This window comes from Panulirus ornatus, chromosome 23 (assembly GCF_036320965.1).
Source record: "Panulirus ornatus isolate Po-2019 chromosome 23, ASM3632096v1, whole genome shotgun sequence".
NCBI classification, from domain to species: Eukaryota; Metazoa; Arthropoda; class Malacostraca; order Decapoda; family Palinuridae; genus Panulirus; species Panulirus ornatus.
The window spans coordinates 4,188,246-4,209,011 of record NC_092246.1 but is presented as its reverse complement, the minus strand read 5'-3'; the positions used below and the strand labels follow the sequence as shown (position 1 = coordinate 4,209,011).

At 38.4% G+C, this 20,766-nt stretch overlaps 1 protein-coding gene and 1 long non-coding RNA gene across 10 annotated transcripts in view; one reads left to right on the top strand and one right to left on the bottom strand.

Annotated features, from left to right (window-relative positions):
• Positions 1-10,562, bottom strand: part of LOC139756731 (uncharacterized) — a 59,895-nt gene extending 49,333 nt beyond the window's left edge. The window contains exon 1 of the long non-coding RNA XR_011714429.1: positions 10,195-10,562. This is a non-coding gene — a long non-coding RNA (uncharacterized lncRNA). The remainder of the gene's footprint in view (positions 1-10,194) is intronic.
• Positions 1-19,118, top strand: part of Lim3 (Lim3 homeobox protein) — a 165,198-nt gene extending 146,080 nt beyond the window's left edge. For 5 of the 9 annotated variants that reach the window (XM_071676442.1, XM_071676441.1, XM_071676437.1 and 2 more), the window contains exons 6-8: positions 12,053-12,190; positions 12,874-12,999; positions 15,067-19,118. In XM_071676442.1, the coding sequence (XP_071532543.1) occupies positions 12,053-12,190; positions 12,874-12,999; positions 15,067-15,257 (455 nt within the window). In that variant the 3' untranslated portion in view covers positions 15,258-19,118. Of the gene's footprint in view, positions 1-12,052; positions 12,191-12,873; positions 13,000-13,389; positions 13,493-15,066 lie in introns of all 9 variants that reach the window. The other 4 variants (XR_011714428.1, XR_011714427.1, XM_071676439.1 and 1 more) reach the window with 4 other exon arrangements.
• The last annotated feature ends 1,648 nt before the right edge of the window (positions 19,119-20,766 follow it).

The window sequence follows — 20,766 nt, the reverse complement described above, 5'->3', positions numbered from 1 at the left end:
AGAATAATGATCTACCGAACGTTTAATAATAATAATCTACCGTGCGTTTAAGAATAATGATCTACCGAACGTTTAATAATAATGATCTACCGAGCGTTTAAGAATAATGATCTACCGAACGTTTAATAATAATAATCTACCGTGCGTTTAAGAATAATGATCTACCGAACGTTTAATAATAATGATCTACCGAACGTTTAATAATAATGATCTACCGAGCGTTTAATAATAATGATCTACCGAGCGTTTAATAATAATAATCTACCGAGCGTTTAATAATAATGATCTACCGAGCGTTTAAAAATAATAATCTACCGAGCGTTTAATAATAATGATCTACCGAGCGTTTAATAATAATGATCTACCGAGCGTTTAATAATAATGATCTACCGAACGTTTAATAATAATGATCTACCGAGCGTTTAATAATAATGATCTACCGAGCGTTTAATAATAATAATCTACCGAGCGTTTAATAATAATAATCTACCGAGCGTTTAATAATAATGATCTACCGAGCGTTTAAAAATAATAATCTACCGAGCGTTTAATAATAATGATCTACCGAGCGTTTAATAATAATGATCTACCGAACGTTTAATAATAATGATCTACCGAGCGTTTAATAATAATGATCTACCGAGCGTTTAATAATAATGAGTGATATTATCATTGCCAGAATGCATTACTTTTTCGCCTCTGTCTACTTGAAGTTCACTTCACGTTGAATACTTAAGCATGTCGTGACTGACTGGCCTGTATTTCCTAATTATGTGTCATCTGAAGACTTTTAAATTCTACTGGTGAGGAAGTCCTGTTTCCAGGTCACTGATACAGAAAATGGAAAGTAATGGTCCTAGAACTGAGCCCTGGGGTACCTCACTTGTCACGTTCAACCAGTCAGACGTTATTACCCTTATTTAACACCACGAAAGATTTACAATCTATGTGAGCCAGTCCGCGGCTATCCACGCTCACAATCGATTTCTTATACCATAAGATTTGATTTTTATTAGCCGTCTTTTAAAAGGGCACCTTGTCGATAGCTTTTTGAAAGCATTTTCTCACCTCAAAAAATAAATATATACTTTTGCATGTTTCTAGTCTTATGGCGAATTTCCCCATCTCATAAAGTTTTGGCAAGGTCGGTGTGTGTCTGGAAACGCTATTTGCCGACTTACATCATGCAAAATCCTTAAAGAGATACAGTCAATATCATGTAACTTGATGAGGTTCTATATTTCCATGTCATTACGTCGTTCGCGGAAATGAATATTCTGTATCTGATATTTCTCTTTTTTTTTCATTTTCTGTGCCTAAAACTACGTTTTTTGTTGTTGTTGTTGTTGTTGTTGTTGTTGTTGTTGTTGTGGTACTTGCGGTATAGTTAAGGGATTTTCAAGCGTCAATAGTTACTCTAAACATTTGCCGTAGAGAAGAGACGATGGGGTCTGATCGAGGGCAGTTAGTACACTACGGTAAAGGGGCAGCCGTGATATATACATACATAGAAAATGTGAACACGGATCCCTACACTCACTGACTCAGTGTGAGAGCAATTAAGCGATTGCCTTTTTATAGCTTGAAGCGGGTCGGGGTAGAGAGAGAGAGAGAGAGAGAGAGAGAGAGAGAGAGAGAGAGAGAGAGAGAGAGAGAGAGAGAGAGAGAGAGAGGAATATATTAGGACGGGGACGAGTGACTGGAAAGAGCAGTAATTTAGATAATGAAAAGAATTAGTTACACACACACACACACACACACACACACACAGGCCCAGAGAGGCTCCAGCCCTGGTGAGGTACATGGGTGACGAAGTTCAACGCTATCAAATACGCTGTGAATATGACACGATGCAAGCGTGCGTAGGCCTGCTCCCACTACTGTCTCACAACCATCAGGCTACACGAACCCATGTGTGTGTGTGTGTGTGTGTGTGTGTGTGTGTGTGTGTGTGTGTGTGTGTGTGTGTGTGTGTGTGTAGGACCTAAATTCGAGTATGCATGGTAAGATTTCCTTAAGTAAACACAGACATATTCGAGAGGCCGACAGCATGCAACAAACACATCGAACATGAAGCTAAGCTTCCTTACCCCCTCGGGGGGCTATGGGAGCTTAGCTTCAAGGCTTAGCTGCGTTAGCAGGAGAGAGAGAGAGAGAGAGAGAGAGAGAGAGAGAGAGAGAGAGAGTAAAGTGTAAATAACGCGCCATCAAAACGCCCAGTGGCGGAAGAGAGGACAATTGCAAGGCACTTTGTGAGGATGTAAACAAACCATCTATTAAACAGTCCAGAGTCAGTGTGTTATGCACGAGAGGAATGAGGCGTCCCCCCCGTGCAAAACGGCCCCCCTTCCCCTACGCATAAATAGGTCATTACAAAACAGGTAATGGGTAGGTACAGGCGGGCGGGCGGGCGCGCGCGCCTCGTCGGCTCCCAAGTCGTAATTTTGAGTTGCCGATCCGCGTTTGCCTTTTAATATATATATATATATATATATATATATATATATATATATATACTTCCATATGTAACATCCGAGGGTATATATTTATCTCTAGCCAAAACAAGCGAACGTCTGATCAACGAAGGGGAAGCAATACAGCGACACAAACACAACCCCACCAACACACAAACCTAACCACAACAACACAAACACAACCCCATCAACCCACAAATACAACTACAACAGCACAAACACAACCACACCAACACACAAACACAACCACAATACAAACACAACCCCACCAACCCACAAACACAACAACACAAACACAACCCCACCAACTCACAAGCAACACAAGCACAACCCCATAACCAACCACAGCAACACAAGCACAATGTACGAGCATCCACAGCAACGCAAAGGCCATTACGACCACACACATCAGCTGCCACAGCAATTAAGAGGCACCAGCAACACAAACGAAGCCCCCAGCAACACCAGCCTAGCCAGAGCAACACACATGGCCTCAGTCATATAAACAGCCCCAGCAGTTACAAACAGCCCCTACCACCACGTCTCACACAACCTCAGCAACTAACAACCACAGGACCTCGAGAGCGCGCAGCAATACAGACGATTCCCAACCATAGAACATCGGCAGCCACGGCAGAACCCAGCAACACAAATGTAACATTAACACGAAATCTGGCAACAACGAAGAAACACACAAACACATCTGCCAGCGATATAATGATCGATTTTTTTTCCCTCAGTAGGTCTATAAGGTTTATATATATATATATATATATATATATATATATATATATATATATATATATATATATATATATATATATATATATATACATGATGTTGACACCAAGACAACTTCCCAAACAACATCGCATCGCATTATACCCAACATCAGGGATGAAGTCAACTCAAACATTCGCTATGGCGGAAAACCCTGCCATCTGGCCAAAGGATATGACCCGTATGGGCGTCGTGTCAAGGGGGAAAAAAGGGGGAGTGGGGAAGGGGGTAGGGGGAGGAGGAGGAGGAGGTGAGGGAGCGTTCAAGTCTGGTGGCGTAATTTAGGTGCGCCAGATTTTAATGGCGGGAATGCGTGAGGGCGAACAATATGTTGATGATTATGGTGATGATGGTGAGGCGCTCCACGCATATGGTGCTGATTCACCACCCACCAGAGGTAGGGTGTGGGGTGGGTGAGGGGTAGACTGGGCGATCAGTTGGCTGGAGGTTAGGGGGAAAGGATAAAATTTGGGGTCGGGAAGGCAGGGAGGTCGAACGGCGCTCAATATCCGAGTCAAGTTCACAGGGATGGAGTACCCGCAGGGGCGGAGGGAGGAAGACGGACCAGCTGTTACTTTCAGTGGCGTCCCTCCACCACCTATCTACTTTCAGTGGCGTCCCTCCACCACCTATGTACTTTCGCCGCAGTGATTTCGCCCTGGTGTTTCAAGTTTCCCCGCTCAGCTATAATGTCTTCTTAATCCTCCCCAACGCGACCCCGAGCACGTCGTTTACGACCCGTGGGCACGACGACACGACCCGTGAGCACGACAACAGAACGACGGGACGGCTGTTAAAAGCACAACGGTACATGCCTTGGGCACGACGGTACAGCTGCAGAACCAGAGGGTGCACGACGGTACGATGATGTAAACCTTTCAAACTGACCCCTCAAGGGCCAGGATGGAGGTCAGGTCGTCATACCCAGGGGTCGTGCCATGGTGCTCGAAGGTCGTACCGTCGTGCTCGAGGGTCGGTCGTACCGTCGTGCTCGAGGATCGGTCGTACCGTCGTGCTTAAAAACGTTAAACTACTGTAGCCTCGACCTAACATACCACCAGTGTTTGAGACAATCGAATTAAGGTCTCAATACACTGACTCGTCAACAATGAAATCATGAATCATCAAAAATCATATCTACAACCAACGTGAATTATGGTACACATGCGCAGAACGTATGAGACTCGTTATGTAGGTCTGTGCCGGGGTAACGAAAGGGGAATACCATGGACAGCTGTTCATGTCAGCAAACACATAATAAAGACAAGGTTTCCTTAAAGGGGGGGGGGGGGGAACACCAGAATCAAGGAAAAATGATGTTGAGCAGATGGATATGAAACACAAGACGAGAAAATAAACGGTACATATAGAAGATACAGTGGGACATATGGAAGATACAGCGGTACATACAGAAGATACAGCGGTACATACAGAAGATACAGCGGTACATACAGAAGATACAGCGGTACATATAGAAGATACAGTGGGACATATAGAAGATACAGTGGGACATATAGAAGATACAGTGGTACATACAGAAGATACAGCGGTACATACAGAAGATACAACGTTACATAGAGAAAGACTGGAACATGGTGGTGGTCTTTCAGTATGTCTTTATTTATATTAGAAAATAATCAAATATACATAACATCCTAAGCAATGTGTGTGTGTGTGTGTGTGTGTGTGTGTGTGTGTGTGTGTGTGTGTGTGTGTGTGTATGTGTGTGTGTGTGTGTGTGTGTGTGCGTGTGTGTGTGTGTCTTCATAATACAGGATATAATACGCATTCAAGATGATATATTCGTACTTTAACAACATTCCTGCGCTTGTTTATTTCATTATTTTTCTTATTGACCATCCTCATATCGTTCATCTACGTCTGTATAAAAATGGTCATAACTCATACACATCCATTCTCCTTTAAGCTTCCATTTGCTAGAAGAAAAAAAAATATACATATAGCAGGTAAGTTCTATAGAATATTTTGTCACCAATTTGCTTGATGTATCTGTGTAGGATTTAGCTGCAGTTCGAACACACACACACACACACACACACACACACACACACACACACACACACACACACCGGCATGAGAAAGACTCATATTTTCATAGCTTAGTCGAGCGGTCAAGACACAGAAATTACTCCCCCCTCCTTTTTTTCCCCCGCGGTGGGGAAGGAAAATCCACAATTTATGCCTGGTGAGGTTTATACCGGCCATTACCGGATTATGCGAGACTACACGTCTCTAACATGACTTACACCATCATCATCCAGGTCAGGTCCACCTGACCTGGATTGATCGAAGGGGTCAAGCCAAAGGGGATTTGGAACTGCCGTACTCACCTAGGTCATCATCCCCCATATGACCTGTGGTGTTTCTGGGTCAACCAAGAGCTGCTTATTACACCACTGTACTACCAGACTCCAAATGTCTAGTGAAGTAAAGGAAAACTAGTTCTAGATATAGTAAACTCAAACTAGAGAAGTAGATGATATTTTAAAAGATAAAAAAGAATAATAAAATGATTTCAAATAGAGTATGGCATACGGAACCCAGCTCAAACACAACAAACTCCATCGCCAGGAAGGTATTAGGAACTACACTAAAATACAAGAAGCTCCAACAATATCTGGAAAGTCAGTTTCCAACCCCCCACCCCCCATCCGTTTTCATTGCAGAAAATTCCTTTGTTTACATCCAACGCGACAATCTCAAGTTCAATGGTGTTGTTGGCCGTTATTCTGACCCGCCCAAAACACCAACCAATCACACGGCTCCTAACATCAGCCTTTGATTTCCGGGCCAATCACACGACGTTTAAGGCAGCGACAACTGTTGTGGTCCTGGGCCCCTAACGAACTGCCTCTGTCACTAATTCTGGGCTAATTACTTTCTCGGCCGTTGAGCAAACAAATATTTAATTAAAATGAAGGTCTAACTATTGACACATACAGTGACTAACAACTTTCCCACAACCAATTACATGATTGATGTAACTAAACCCTCTAATGACCACCGAGTAACTACTGAATTGCCCACTTCTCCCCATTAAGTACTGAACTCCCCACTTCCTTCTTCGTAACAAAGGGACACTTCACTCCCTACTAAACTATACTGAACGCCCACTTCCCAGTACATAACTTCAAAACTCTACGCATACCACTAAGTAACTACAAGACTCCCCACTCCCAGTAAATACATGTAAACTATAAAAAAAAAAAAAAGTTTCTTTCCAATTCTGGATACTGCTCCATGTACGCTTGGCACCGATACAGTCTGCTTACTGTCCCGAATATGGGATACAGATTTAGGCACACATCCCAATGACGTAATGATAGATCAAATCATTCTTATAAAGTAAACATTGACAATTCTTCTCCCTTTTCAAAATTGCTTACTTATCGAAAGATTCTTTTAAAAATAATTACATTTATTAACTTTAACATTACCGCTACCGTTAATGATGATAATAATAATAATAATAATAATAATAATTATAATAATAATAATAATGATGATTATGATGATGATGATGATAATAATAATAATAACAATAATAATAATAATAATGATTATGATGATAATAACAACAACAACAATAATAATAATAATAATAATAATGATAATAATAATAATAATAATAATAATAATGATAATAAGGTCCGTAAACTTTTAGGTGAATAAACTATATTATTTAATCACGTGATTACCATCAAAGCAGCAGCCCTTCCCTCCCTCCCACATCCCACAGACATCAGCATCGCCCACCGCCACAAATCGATCCCTCGCCTGTTTTCCCCCTCCGTGCAACTCTGACCCCCCCGGCCAGCTGCCGGTGTGACCTGACCTGACCCCTAGACCAGGTGTGCAACTCTCGCGTGCGCTGCCAATATTGACAACTCGTCACAGCGGAACCTCGCGCCCCTGAGGCAGCTGAATGGAGCGGAAAAAGGGTCGAATGGAAGCGTTTACCTGTCGCGTGCCGGACAACTGTCGTAATGATCACAGTGAGGAGTAAAATGGCTAGGCTACGTCGATAACCGCACCTTGTTCTGCGGGGCGCGTTCAACCCACAGTTTAGGGTGGTTGATCATTGCTTGTAACGCTCTTCACTATATATATATATATATATATATATATATATATATATATATATATATATATATATATACATAGGAACGCGCACTTCCATATACAAACCACCAACAGCCATGATCGAACCCGGGACCTCTATCTGGCAGAAGTCTATCGCTAGGCTATTATAGCCTAGCAGGTGGCATATATATATATATATATTTTTTTTTTTTTTTTTCATACTATTCGCCATTTCCCGCGATAGCGAGGTAGCGTTAAGAACAGAGGACTGGGCCTTTGAGGGAATACCCTCACCTGGCCCCCTTCTCTGTTCCTTCTTTTGGAAAATTAAAATAAAAAAATGAGAGGGGAGGATTTCCGGCCCCCCGCTCCCTTCCCTTTTAGTCGCCTTCTACGACACGCAGGGAATACGTGGGAAGTATTCTTTCTCCCCTATCCCCAGGGATAATATATATATATATATATATATATATATATATATATATATATATATATATATATATATATATATATATATATATATATATATAACTGGACGTACGTTACTGCTAAAGGCGTGGAAGTTGTATTTCAAGCAAAATGTTTTTGTGGTGTGGACGACTGGGCGTCTTCCCATGATTTCTCACTTGTGATCATCCACAGATCAAGCTGGCGTACCCCCAGACTAATGGAACTGGATCAACGCGGGATGGAGCAATTATATCGTAGTGGTTAATATGAATTATGCTTGCGAGGCTCCCCAGAGAGTGGGGTGAGATTAGAGCTGTTGTTAGGAGGATATTACCTAGCCTTTCCCTGCGAGATGATGTCAGCTTGAGCCACACACACACACACACACACAGCCCCTCCGCTCGCTGCCACCCTCGTCGTCAGCCATGACAGAGCAGCTGACCTTCCTTTGACCCCCCCACAATTTCACGCTTTTTAACTCTCGTATTTAGATTATATATTTTTTTTTTCACATCTGACAAACGGACGCGGACAACCAAATTACCTTAATGTGGTCTCTGAGCAAAAGCTTAGGTTGACGTGGCTGCGAACGTAATTTAATCTCTCGCACATGCATACAATCAGCATTCTCCGCTATTTACATTTCGCATCATAATTTTCGCTCAACGTGGAAAAATTTCAAAAGCATTTATTCCGCAGTATTTCACCTCAAGCGATCTTCGGGGGGGGGGGGGGGGGTGATTAACATCCGGCACTTTCACAGAAAATTAAACACGTTTTATGTCGTCATTCATTCTCTTCACATTACAACATATAATTAATGAAAAGCGGACGTAAAGTCATACAGCGTATTCTGAATGCGGTATCAACATGACGATTCAAATCGGTTTTCCTTATTTTCTCTCTCCACTCTTCATACAAATCGAAAAATCTTATCTGTTTTCCATGCCAATGGATGAATAAAAAAGAAAGAAAAACCACTTTGTTATGACCTCACGTTGCGTACAAGTGCTCCTGGCGTACGTTCTTATATTCTGGTCACTTGAATTATGTTCAGTTCCATTCAAAATTATTTCACACTTCGTTTTGTATTCAGTTACAAAGATACTGGACTGGCTCGACCCTGCATACTATCTACACTATCTTTTTTACCCGAGATAACGTGCCTATCTATCCAAGCGAGTCCCAGTTTTAAATATGTCACAGGACATTCATTCTTTTCATAATTTCCGAATCTATTCTACGATCTTTTGTACGCTGGTAACGTTACATAACACAAGTGGAACTAGAAAAAAAAAATACTTTGATGTATTCTAAAATTCTATAATAAAGCATTTCTTTCAACACGTCGGCAAACTAATCCACAAACCTCCTCTGGATGTATAATGCTCAAAACGACTTGTTAAGACGCCAACACTATAGTGTTCAACATTCAAAAGGCTTTTTAACTCAGACGACGAAAACGCCTCGTCCAACCAGTGATGGAAACTTATCAAAACTGTCAATCATAAGACAGTCTTCCGTAGCTAAACGTATGTTTTCCGTATTATTTCATATGCCATAAGTTAAAGAAGGCAAAACCAAGGTCAAACAAGGCTCTTGGGTCATGCGAGTTACTTCCGGTTAAACATGGCTGTTAAGTCATGCTACTTTTCTCTAAGTTGTTTAGCTACACTAATATTTATCTATTACTATCTGATTCCCACATTTTGGGACTACAAGTTTATACGTATAACTACGAGAACTACATGAAATTTTCTCAAACTCGTTCTAGGTCAAACCAGATTTGACATGTTCATCCAACCTCATCATCCGGGAAACCATTTATTCATAAATAATGTATCAAAGATAACCAATTTTAATGCGTGTCAGATGGGTTAATGTGGGATATTCCCACGTAACTTTAACTTTCCTAACACTTTAGCTGTTCAAAATCCTTCGTTCGACCTTACAGCATCAATTAACATAACAAAACAGCCCTTAGTGATCATGGTATATCATTATCACCACCAATTAAGCTTAATTCATCAATCAACATAACAAAACAGCCCTTAATTATCATGGTATATCATTATCACCACCAATTAAGCTTAATTCATCAATTAACATAACAAAACAGCCCTTAATTATCATGGTATATCATTATCACCGCCAATTAAGTTTAATTTTGAAGTTATCGGGTGATATTTAGAACTGATGAGAAATCCGAAATTTTTGGATGATTGAAATTTGCAAACTTTATCCTATCACAACTGCAACGAAAATTATGTTGAAACGAATGGCCTTTACTCATTATCATGGTATTGCTGTTGATGTGAAGTGTTACAGTTTTCATATAAACATACTGCAAGAAAATCAAGTGACTGAAACCCAGCAGTAAACTTACCTGGATGGGAAAGACTCGTCTACTGTACTCCTAGTCGACCTCAATCACCAGCTTCCAATCCTTTACCAGGATGTTGTTATTACTCTCTGTACGTATATTTTCCTCAAAACGGTACACGAAGGTATTCCCAAACTCATCCTACACCACTGTACCCACGTTTGACCACGATCACTGCACACACAACACTGATAATACGAATAAATATTAACTTTACAGTCAAACTTGACCTTCGTTCAGGTCTAGCGGCCGTTAACTTAAGTTTCATGAAGTCATAGTGTTGGAAAGGTAACAGGCCTAAGGCAATTTATATTTTTAAATGTCTCAAATTATATATATATATATATATATATATATATATATATATATATATATATAATAAGGCAAATTGGTTAAGAATATATATTTTGATCTTTATTGGACTATGCAATACGGTCTTAGTCATGTAGTCTGTGAAGGTTTCGCATGTAACGTGTGTCAACTTTAATCTTTATTGTCTTTCCGTTTTTAAATGCCCAACACTTATTCTATTGTTAAATGTTGCTAACGTAAGACTGAATTATCACTTTTTTTTTATATATTTTCCTATCTCCTAATCCTTGTATTACTTGAACTATATGAGTACTATCAATGTAAGACCTCCCCAAATTTATCCCAAAGTTAGTAATGGTTCACAAATAGAAAGGGAAAGTGTGCAGGTCTTTAACAAACCGTAAACCACTAATGACTGTACTAAAACATGTCACCTCTCTCTGTCTTTCTCTCTCTTGTTTTTATCCATAGCTTTATTTTTTAGTCAATTGCTTTATTTACTTTTCAATAAAGGTGAGTTGAGACACTGTTTTTGGTGGAAAAAAAAATAATGCTGCCTTATCATTCCCTGAAAATTGATATCAGTCAATACTTTAAAAAGAAATAACCTCTAAATGATTTTCGTTTTATTCGTAAAGTTCATCTGGGAATCATGTAAAAATGGCACGTTTGAAAATGTGAATTTGGAAGTTGCAAAGACCCTTACGGATTTTAGATTATCTTATAGAAAAGTACATTTTGTGATACATTAGCCATTAAAACATACGCTATATTATACATCTGGCGTGGGAGACCTACTTTAATCTACAATTTAACTTAGGATCTAACTTAATCGAGCTTCGTGGGGTCTCGTAACTTATATCTCAACCGGTTCCCAGACCGGGAGCACTCGAGGTCCTGTACCGGTTCCAGACACAGCATTATGCAAATTATGTATCAATTTTTTGGTGTCGGTATGTCACGCAACAGCCAGCGACCACATAGGACGAACTCATGCTTCAAACGCATACACATTGTTGGGAAGGATTGGGTAATATTGAACAAAACCGGATGATATTGGTAGAAATGGTTATATCAGGTTTTGCTGGGAGTGGAGGGGTAACTTGTAATTTTTTTACTGTTCGCTATGTCATTCTTGAGAATGTTTAGGACGAAAATCGACCAAAAACTTTAGATTTGGTCTCCCCAAATACTTGCTAACCCCAAAGTTCCTCATTGTACTCGGATATTCAATTAGTAAATGAGTCTTCCTAGAAATGCTAGAGAGAAAAAAAAAAAACGAAGTTTTCGGGGAAAGAATGATAGGCTGGGATATATTTTTCTCCCCCCTATCTTTATGCACAGTTCTAGTATATGTAAGCATGAACTGCTGAATACACCTGTATGGCTAACTACATCGTACTTGGAGATATCATTAAGTCCACTGTAAGCCTTTCAGGTAGCATGTACCACAGTATGTTCACACCCAAATAACAAGAACACAGCATGAAAAAGACGCCATATTGTGTTGATTACCTTAATGCTACTGTTGTTTCCTTTTGTCCTGCAGATGATGACATGATCATCGAGATGTCTGATGGCTACCGTACTCCGGGGCCACCTTTGGACCTTGAGCCTGGCCAGACTGCCATGAGCCCGCATCTTGGACCTCCTCACCCTGGCCCACCTCACCACCCCTTCATCCATGGTTAGTGGTCAAGAAGTCGGAATTCCTGTAATGTGTTTAGACAAGTGGTACTGATATAGGCTAAATAACCTCTAGATGTTGATTGCCATTACATTCAACCGTATATACAATCGAGGAAATGTTAAAGTGGAATGTTAATTTCGGTGTTTTCTTCCCTTTTATGAAAGTCTTCAAAGTTATTCAGCATTTTTTATTGATACAAAAAATCTATCAGTGTATAATGATAGTACACAATTTTTCAAATAATATTCATCTTTCAAATGATATTTTTTCTATATTTCTTATAAGTTGGGAGTAACAATACGTGTACACAAATCCTTCTCACATTACCTGATACATAATGTAGACCTTCCATATCTTACTTGTTTGGCTTTGGAACATGTACGTTAAGGCCTAGAACCCATCTATCCTCCTCCTTTCCTTTTCTTTTTCTATTTTCCTCACCACAATCCATTAGAACCCTCTAATAAATCTTTTCCATATTTTTCAACTCCTAAAGAACTTGTCCCTACATTCAGTAATCGAGAAATGTTCATAGCTTTATGTCCAGTCATCTAAACTTGCATAAGTGAGTTTACATCCATCATCCTACTTGATAGAAAACTGCATATTTTGCAGCTGCATACAACCTGTAGGTCCATATATCTTGTGAAACACTAGATTTTACTTTCTTACCTTTGCAGGAGCTGGCACACCGCCATACATGGCAGGAGGAGGTGGCCACTCTCCTAGTGCCCCAGTACCTCCACACCCCATGGCTGCTCCCTTCCCATACTCGGAGCCTTTACCACCTTACCAAACACCCATGAGTAAGTTCAGTTTGGCATTCATTACTACAAAAAAAAAAAATTCTGATATATGTCTGTTTATTTGCACATACTGTACAGGCAGACCTTGCTAATATGATATAGTGTCACTGACTCAGTGATCATACTGGTTAAGCAAAGCAGTAACTGCCTATGGCAAATCATATTACATCTGCCTTGTAGTACCTTTCTTAATTTATTCAATAAATTTTGCAAGTCTTAGAATTAAATATCGTACATATATCAAAACATGTCTCCTGCAGTACTTAGAAATCACTGGGCTTTGAAACCTTTCCATTTATTTTTCTAAAGTTATGACCCTGTTTTGTCCCCATCCTAAATGCTCAGGCTGGTCTGGAAAATATCCCCCTTCCCTCTCTCTCTTTCTTTAAGGTTGACTGAAGGGTGGCCCCTATCCTGTTCATCTGGCCCACTTCAACCTGGCATATTGGGCCAGAGCATTCATAACTGAATATGCCAATATCACATTAGTGAGGTTTGTCTGTGTATAAATTGAATTAGAATGAATTTCCAGAAGGGGGAAAAATTTTCTACATTGTAAGATTTGTTCCAAAATTTCCTTAAAGCTGTCAGCTAAAGTAGCATTTATTTTTACAAAATCCCAAATTAACATACCACACCATGCTACATATCATATCATCGCTCTGGAAGCAGTTACAGAATACATTACAAAATTGTAGTAATTCACACAGATATTTAGACTGAAGCATAATATAACATTCATTCTGTCTTTAGTCCTGAATTTGCTTCTTGAAAATTTTTATCAATTCTTTCATACTTCAATTCATATATGAGCAGAGTTACCTAATAATGATTACTTTCATTTCTGATGTTTAAAAGCATTTCATTCCAAATCACATGTGTAAAGGTGTTAAGGTCTAAATTACTTAATTAGGTGGAATACAAATTGGTGCAAGGAAGCACATGTGACTTCAAAGTGTTGGAAGTAGTCATCAAAATTTAGCAATTTTCATTCATCTCCTTGATCACAGCACTGTAATGAAATTGTTTTCCTTTTCTGATAAGATACTACAGTATATATTAAAAGAAGAGAAGAATTATTCTGTTCATACTTGCACTAATGACTACGACCTTGTAGTGTAATATATTTCCACAGTGTATAGGAGCAGGTCATCTTGAATGCGGTTATATTGTAAGAATCTTCTGATTTTCTTTTTTACACCTAATTGCAAGGTAGTGTCAGGGACAAATGAACAATGGCCCCTGATGCATAAATCCATACAAACTATTCCATGGTTTACCTTGACTGCTTCATATGCCCTGGTTCTCACAATACTATGCAATGTAAAAAGTAATGATATAATGAGAAGACATGATGAGGAGTTTTATCTTTTCCTTGGAACCAAATAGTACCAAGGTAATTCTCTGTAAAGTTAAAATTTGTATTGTTAGTTTCATTGAATAGCACAATTTTACTTTTGTCTTTAACAAAATCAGTTTATTCAAAAGAAGTTGTTTCTTAATCCATGCTGTGCATTCTCTGTCGATAATCCATTTGAGTTATGAGCACATTCTGGTTAATTTACAGTACTGTACTAGAAGCTTGATAGCATATTTTGTGACTGATAAAATATTTCACCCATGTCGAAAGACATATATTTACAGTATCTAAATGATAAAGCTATAATTGTATATCTAAGTTCCTGCACAATGTATGCATTGTTCTGATATACAGGATGGTGGTTTGAGTGATTATATACAAGCTTGAGGTTACACCACAAGTGGAGTCACCTTCAGCAAGGTCGTATCATTGTCAGTTGATAATAGAGAACACAGACTCATCAAAGAACTTACCATTTAAAAGGAGTTCATCTCGTCCCTACTAATGAGAGAAGTGCAGTCTTGAAGCCACAGAGCCCCTGAATTAGGGGTTCTGGGGTTGTATAATGATAATAATAACAGAATATTTAAGAGATAAAACATTGGTCTCCTAATACCTCCCAATACCATTTATGAAAGATTATCTTATAACTAATGTATTTTGGTGTTTTGTTTACTCCTTACAAATTATTGTTCATTCACCATCAGCAGCAGCAGCAGCGGCGGCAGCAGCAGCAGCAGCAGCGGCAGCAGCAGCTAGTGGTGGAGTTAGTGTGATGGCAGGTGGCCCAGCCAGTGACCTCAGCTCTAATGGATCCAACCCCAGTTATCCAGAGTTTCCACCATCCCCAGACTCTTGGCTTGGGGATATGCAGCAGGACCATCATCCTCAATATTAACAAGTCCCGACACCCATTCACAGTACTCATACCTGCTTACCCTGGAACTTATGCTTATGCTCAATGCTACCCACACACAATATTAATTTTCACAAATATTTTCATAAAGTGGCTTCAGTAGTCATGCTGTTTTAACTCTCATTACTGAATAAAAATGTTTCAGCATGCCACAAAACCACCTGTAGGTCATATGGAACATGGGACAGGCATTGCCCTAGAAAGCAAGAAAAAAGGCATCAGCCTCATGTCACTTTTTTTCAAAAATCACCAACACATGTTATTGATCTGCTAATATCATTCAGATGTTGCAGGGCTAGTGAATATCTAAAAATAAATTGTACATTATGATCTTAGATATGGCACAGTCATGTTGGCATACACAAAACAATGTCTACGTGGTTTTTAATATTTTCAAAATTACTATTGTACATTCCAAGAATTAACTTTTCATCAGTAATACATGCTGGGAAAAGGCTTCTCACATATTTTTTCAGTCTTTATTATATACTGTTATTAACCAAACCAGTAATGGCACAGGGCATTATTACATTCTTGTTAAGTACTCTCATATCACGAGATGACATGGTGGAACATCTTCACGCACTCTTTAGGGATATTTTGATACTTTTTCGTAACTTTCCAACCAAAGACAACACACCAAAGAATCCTTTATGATCCTAGTCATTTATTTGGAATTTTCCTCCAAAAACTGTTGTACCAGTACAAAGCCACCAAATTAAAAAAAAATAGGTATTGTATTGTTTTAGTCTTTTCTTAGGATATAAGTGAGAGTATGTAATCAAAATAATATCCAGCAATATTTGCTCATTATGCATATGAATGAAATTAGGAAAACAAGTTTCATATATTGTACAAGATCATAACTGCTTCCAGTGGATAGCTTTGACACAGCAAGAGATGACATAATATGGATGTTGGAATCATGTACAGGGTAATAGACTAGTAAAGACAGCAGTTTGAAGCCATCTAATTCTAAGAATGAAGTTATCTCGCTATACATCTTTAAAAAGATTTAGTGATCAGTTGACATTCGAGTTATTCCCACTGCCATTTTTACTGAAAGTGCTTCATTAACATTAATGAAAATACATTAATGTATGTAAAATATCATGAAAATGTCATGAAGTGTGATTTTTACATCTGAGGGAATTACCTTGGATACATACATCAGAGTAAATCGATTTTAAACAGAGATAATTTTAGTTCTAAGTGTATGTTACGTGTGGGTAAACAGCATTAACGGGTATATAGGTAGTGAAAAGTCTCCAGGGTTTGTTTCTGGCCTTTATCCTTAGGTTTCAATGGGCAAGCATATTGTCCAAAATAGTATATTATCTGCAACATTTATTTTGTGGGGTACATGGTCGCCAGGTTATATGATGTCCCCCTCCAGTGTTCAGCACACTCACTGGGCTTGTAAGTGAAGTGAAAAGCAAGTACCACTGCCAATTGTATTAGATGATAAAGCCATCTGGTGCATGTGATGAATGCCAGGCAACAAGTGGTGCAACTGTAAATTACAACTGGAACATAAATTTTGAAATTCTAAGGACTGAGAAGGGACATCACCACAAGAATCAAATTCTTCTGCCAGAAACCCAAAGTCTTCAGTGAATGTCTCTCCCTAATCAGTGACCAGACCTGATGATGTATATATACTTAAAATGTGATGGTCAATACGTAGATAAAACTTAGTCACAAAGGACAATGGCAGGTGTTCTGATGAAAGGATATTTTTTATGTAGCTAATCTGTGTTTGTCCTTTCACTGAAGTTTTAAATGTATATATGAATTGAATAATCTCTTTTAAGGAAAAGTAGAGAACTGTTTGCCACTGTTGTGGATTAGAAAGGATTTGTAAATAAAGAAAATCTCTGCATTATGTGTGGAATATGAATGTAACTGGTTAAGTAAGACCTGTGTATTGCTTCCCCAATGATTTTCAATATACCAAAGATTCATCATGTATGATATTGAAGCATATCATATGATTTTAAAGTAAAGATTCCATATGTTGGGTCTTATTTTCATTTATCACAAAACTAACCAAGTGAAATGTTTCTTTCTTTTGTGACATTCAAGGAAATCCCTCATTTTCTGTAAAGGGGAAACATTTGTTTCATTCTCTGTAAGAGTTATACAAAATATTTTTAGCAATGGGCATATACAAAGATCTGTTGATTGTGTACCTGATTGGAAGATAGTTACAAATTGCACCATTTCATCTTAATCTCAACAATTAATATGAAGCACCTATCTTTAGATAGCCAGTGATATAAATTTGAAGGGGGATTCGGACTCCATGCGACTGATCCTTTGATCACGTTCTGTTATCACAGCATCTCCATTTCCATGTTTTATTTATGCAGAACTCTTAGTACAATTCCCCTTTATTTGCTTATCCTTCAACATCAGTTTTGTAAATACAGTTATAGGGCATGTATGCGTGAAGCTGGATGATAATACTCATAAGTCTGTTTGTTATTAATAGTGAAAATTACATTAATATGAAACAGACATTTCTGAATGACTTAACAATCAGTGTAGTATCTTATTTCAGTGTCATTTATACATAAGTCTCAAGTTTTAATATCACTGGGAACTGTGTATCTGCTATGTAGACATGTATGTGTCCAATGTATGTCATGACAACTTGATGTTTTTCTTATTTTAAATTTCTAACTTTGGCCACGTTGACATAAGCAAGAAAATATAGTTTTTATTACAACTGAGTATTACAGATATATTTTATAGCATTAAAAATCATTTAAACAGGCAGGGAAGTTAATATTCCCCTTGTTATAAATGTATTTTTTAAAATACAGAAAACGCAAGTAATCATTATTCATGTAGTTTTAATGTCATATATTTTATCTATTCTAAATCTTCAGATAAATATACAAAACCCTGAACAACACATACCATTTTCCAAAATCAATTTAAAGCTGATCATGTTCTGTTTTCAAAGGAGTATTTGTTCACTGTTATTAAAATCCTTTTCAAACTTTTTCATGATCAATTACCATTTTCTGTTTAGCCCAATGGTAACGTATTCATTTAGACACTCATGATTATTCTACCTTATGTAAACATGGCCTTTTCAATGGTACAATTTCAAAACTGTCATTAAAGGCATCCAAGTGTGGTCACCTGGAAAAAAGTGTTAATACTCTTTCTTGAGGGTGTATTAATTGACTTATCACAACTATATCCTGTGCGGTACCTATGATAAGTTGTTGGTATTCATAGGCACTTAATGCACAAAAGGTTTACTAAATGACAATACTAATTACTAGTCCACCTACTTCTGATGATGAGAGGTTTTAAGAAGAATCTTTAAATGATCCAGTAAACAAAATTAAATATGCCATCTTGTGACAGTGCATTTCAAAATCTTTGTGGAACACTTTTCCCAGTCTACCATACAAATGATTCCTACTGACTCTGGTTACTCCCTCTACCCTACAAACAGAGAACTACTTATAGTATGTTCCTTCACTAACAATCATTCATCTACATGTTTAAGACATTTTGTGCTGCACAAAATAAATTATTATTTCGCTCAATGATAGCACTTATGATTTTGTTGTTGGTGTTGTGAGAAAGCAAAGCTAGATAAGGGAGTATTCAGTGTGCTGAAGCAGAGGCAGATGTGGTAATCATATATACATAGATATATATAAATATATATATTATTTGTATCTGTACTGAGTTGCTCTCTACTGACATTATGGATGTTTGCTGTATGTTCATCTTGACTTACTTCTGGCTGGCTGGAACCTAAGAAAGAAAACCTTCCAGCTGGAACCATAAGAAATGTATAATAAATGAATTTATGTATGCAGCCCTTTCAATATCCTAATTTATGAGAAGCCTTTTCAAATGAAAACTCACACAAAATTGTTCGTTTGAAAATAGCCATGAGTATTTACCTGAACTGTCTCTGCCACCAATATACCACATTTAAGGTTTAACTGACTCGTTAGTACCTTAGTTTAGGAATATACAGTGAAAAGAGTATATACACACAGAAAAAAGAAACTATCAACTTTGCATTCAAAATTACTGAATTTTTAAATTTGCTTTTTCTTCCCACTATTCCACAATCTAATTAATATATATGGCATATGTACTTCAAATTCTTCCACAGCAGCTAATACATATATACATATATTTTTCATACTTAATCGCCATTTCCTACGTTTGTGAGGTAGCTCCAGGAAACAGAATATGAAAGACACATTCACTCACATACCCACACCAGCCTTCCACCTCCAACTTGGTCTCCCACTTCTCCTCGTTCCCTCCACCTGTAACACATACATCCTCTTTGTCAATCTTTCCTCACTAATTCTCTCCTTATGTCCAAACCATTTCAACACACCCTCTTCTGCTCTCTCAACTATACTCTTTATTTCCACACATCTCTCTTACCCTTACATTACTCGATCAAACCACCTCACACCACATATTGTCCTCAAACATTTCATTTCCAACACATCCAACCTCCTCTGTACAACCCCATCTATGGCCCATGCCTCGCAACCATACAACATTGTTGGAACTACTATTCCTTCAAACATACCCAATTTTGCTCTCTCAGATAATGTTCTCTCTTTCCACACATTCTTCATTGCTCCCAGAATCTTTGCCCCCTCCCCCATCCTGTGACACTTCTGCTTCCATGGTTCCATCCGCTGCTAAGTCCACTCCCAGATATCTAAAACACTTCACTTCCTCCAACTTTTCCCCAATCAAACTTACATCCCAATTAACTTATCCCTCAGCTCTACTGAACCTAATAACCTTGCTCTTATTCACATTTACTCTCAACATTCTCCTCTCACATACTTTTTCAAACTCAGTCACCAACCTCTGCAGTTTCTCATAATAATCAGCCACTAGAGCTGTATCATTGGCAAACAACACCTGACTCACTTCCCAGGCCCTCTCATCCACAACAGACCACCCCATCCATGAAATTAAACAATCATGGGGGCATCACACATCCCTGCCACAGACCAACATTCACTGAAAACCAATCACTCTCCTCTCTTCCTACTCGTACACATGCCTTACATCCTTGGTAAAAAATTTTCACTGCTTTTGGCAACTTACCTCCCACACCATATATATACTCTTAAAACCCTCCACAAAGCATCTCCATCAACCCTATCATATGCCTTCCCAAGATCCATAAATGCTACATACAAATCCATTTGTTTTTCGATGTATTTCTCACATACATTCTTCAAAGCAAACACTTGATCCACACATCCTCTACCACTTCTAAAACCACACTGCTCTTCCCCAGTCTGATGCTCTGTACATGCCTTTAGCCTCTCAATCAATACCTTCCCATATAATTTCCCAGGAATACTCAACAAACTTATAAAAATACATTTCAATTGTTTGTGTAAAAACAGAGACAATAGACCTATGTGGCATTCCCTTTACCAAGCAGCGTATATCTATGTGTGGTCTAGTT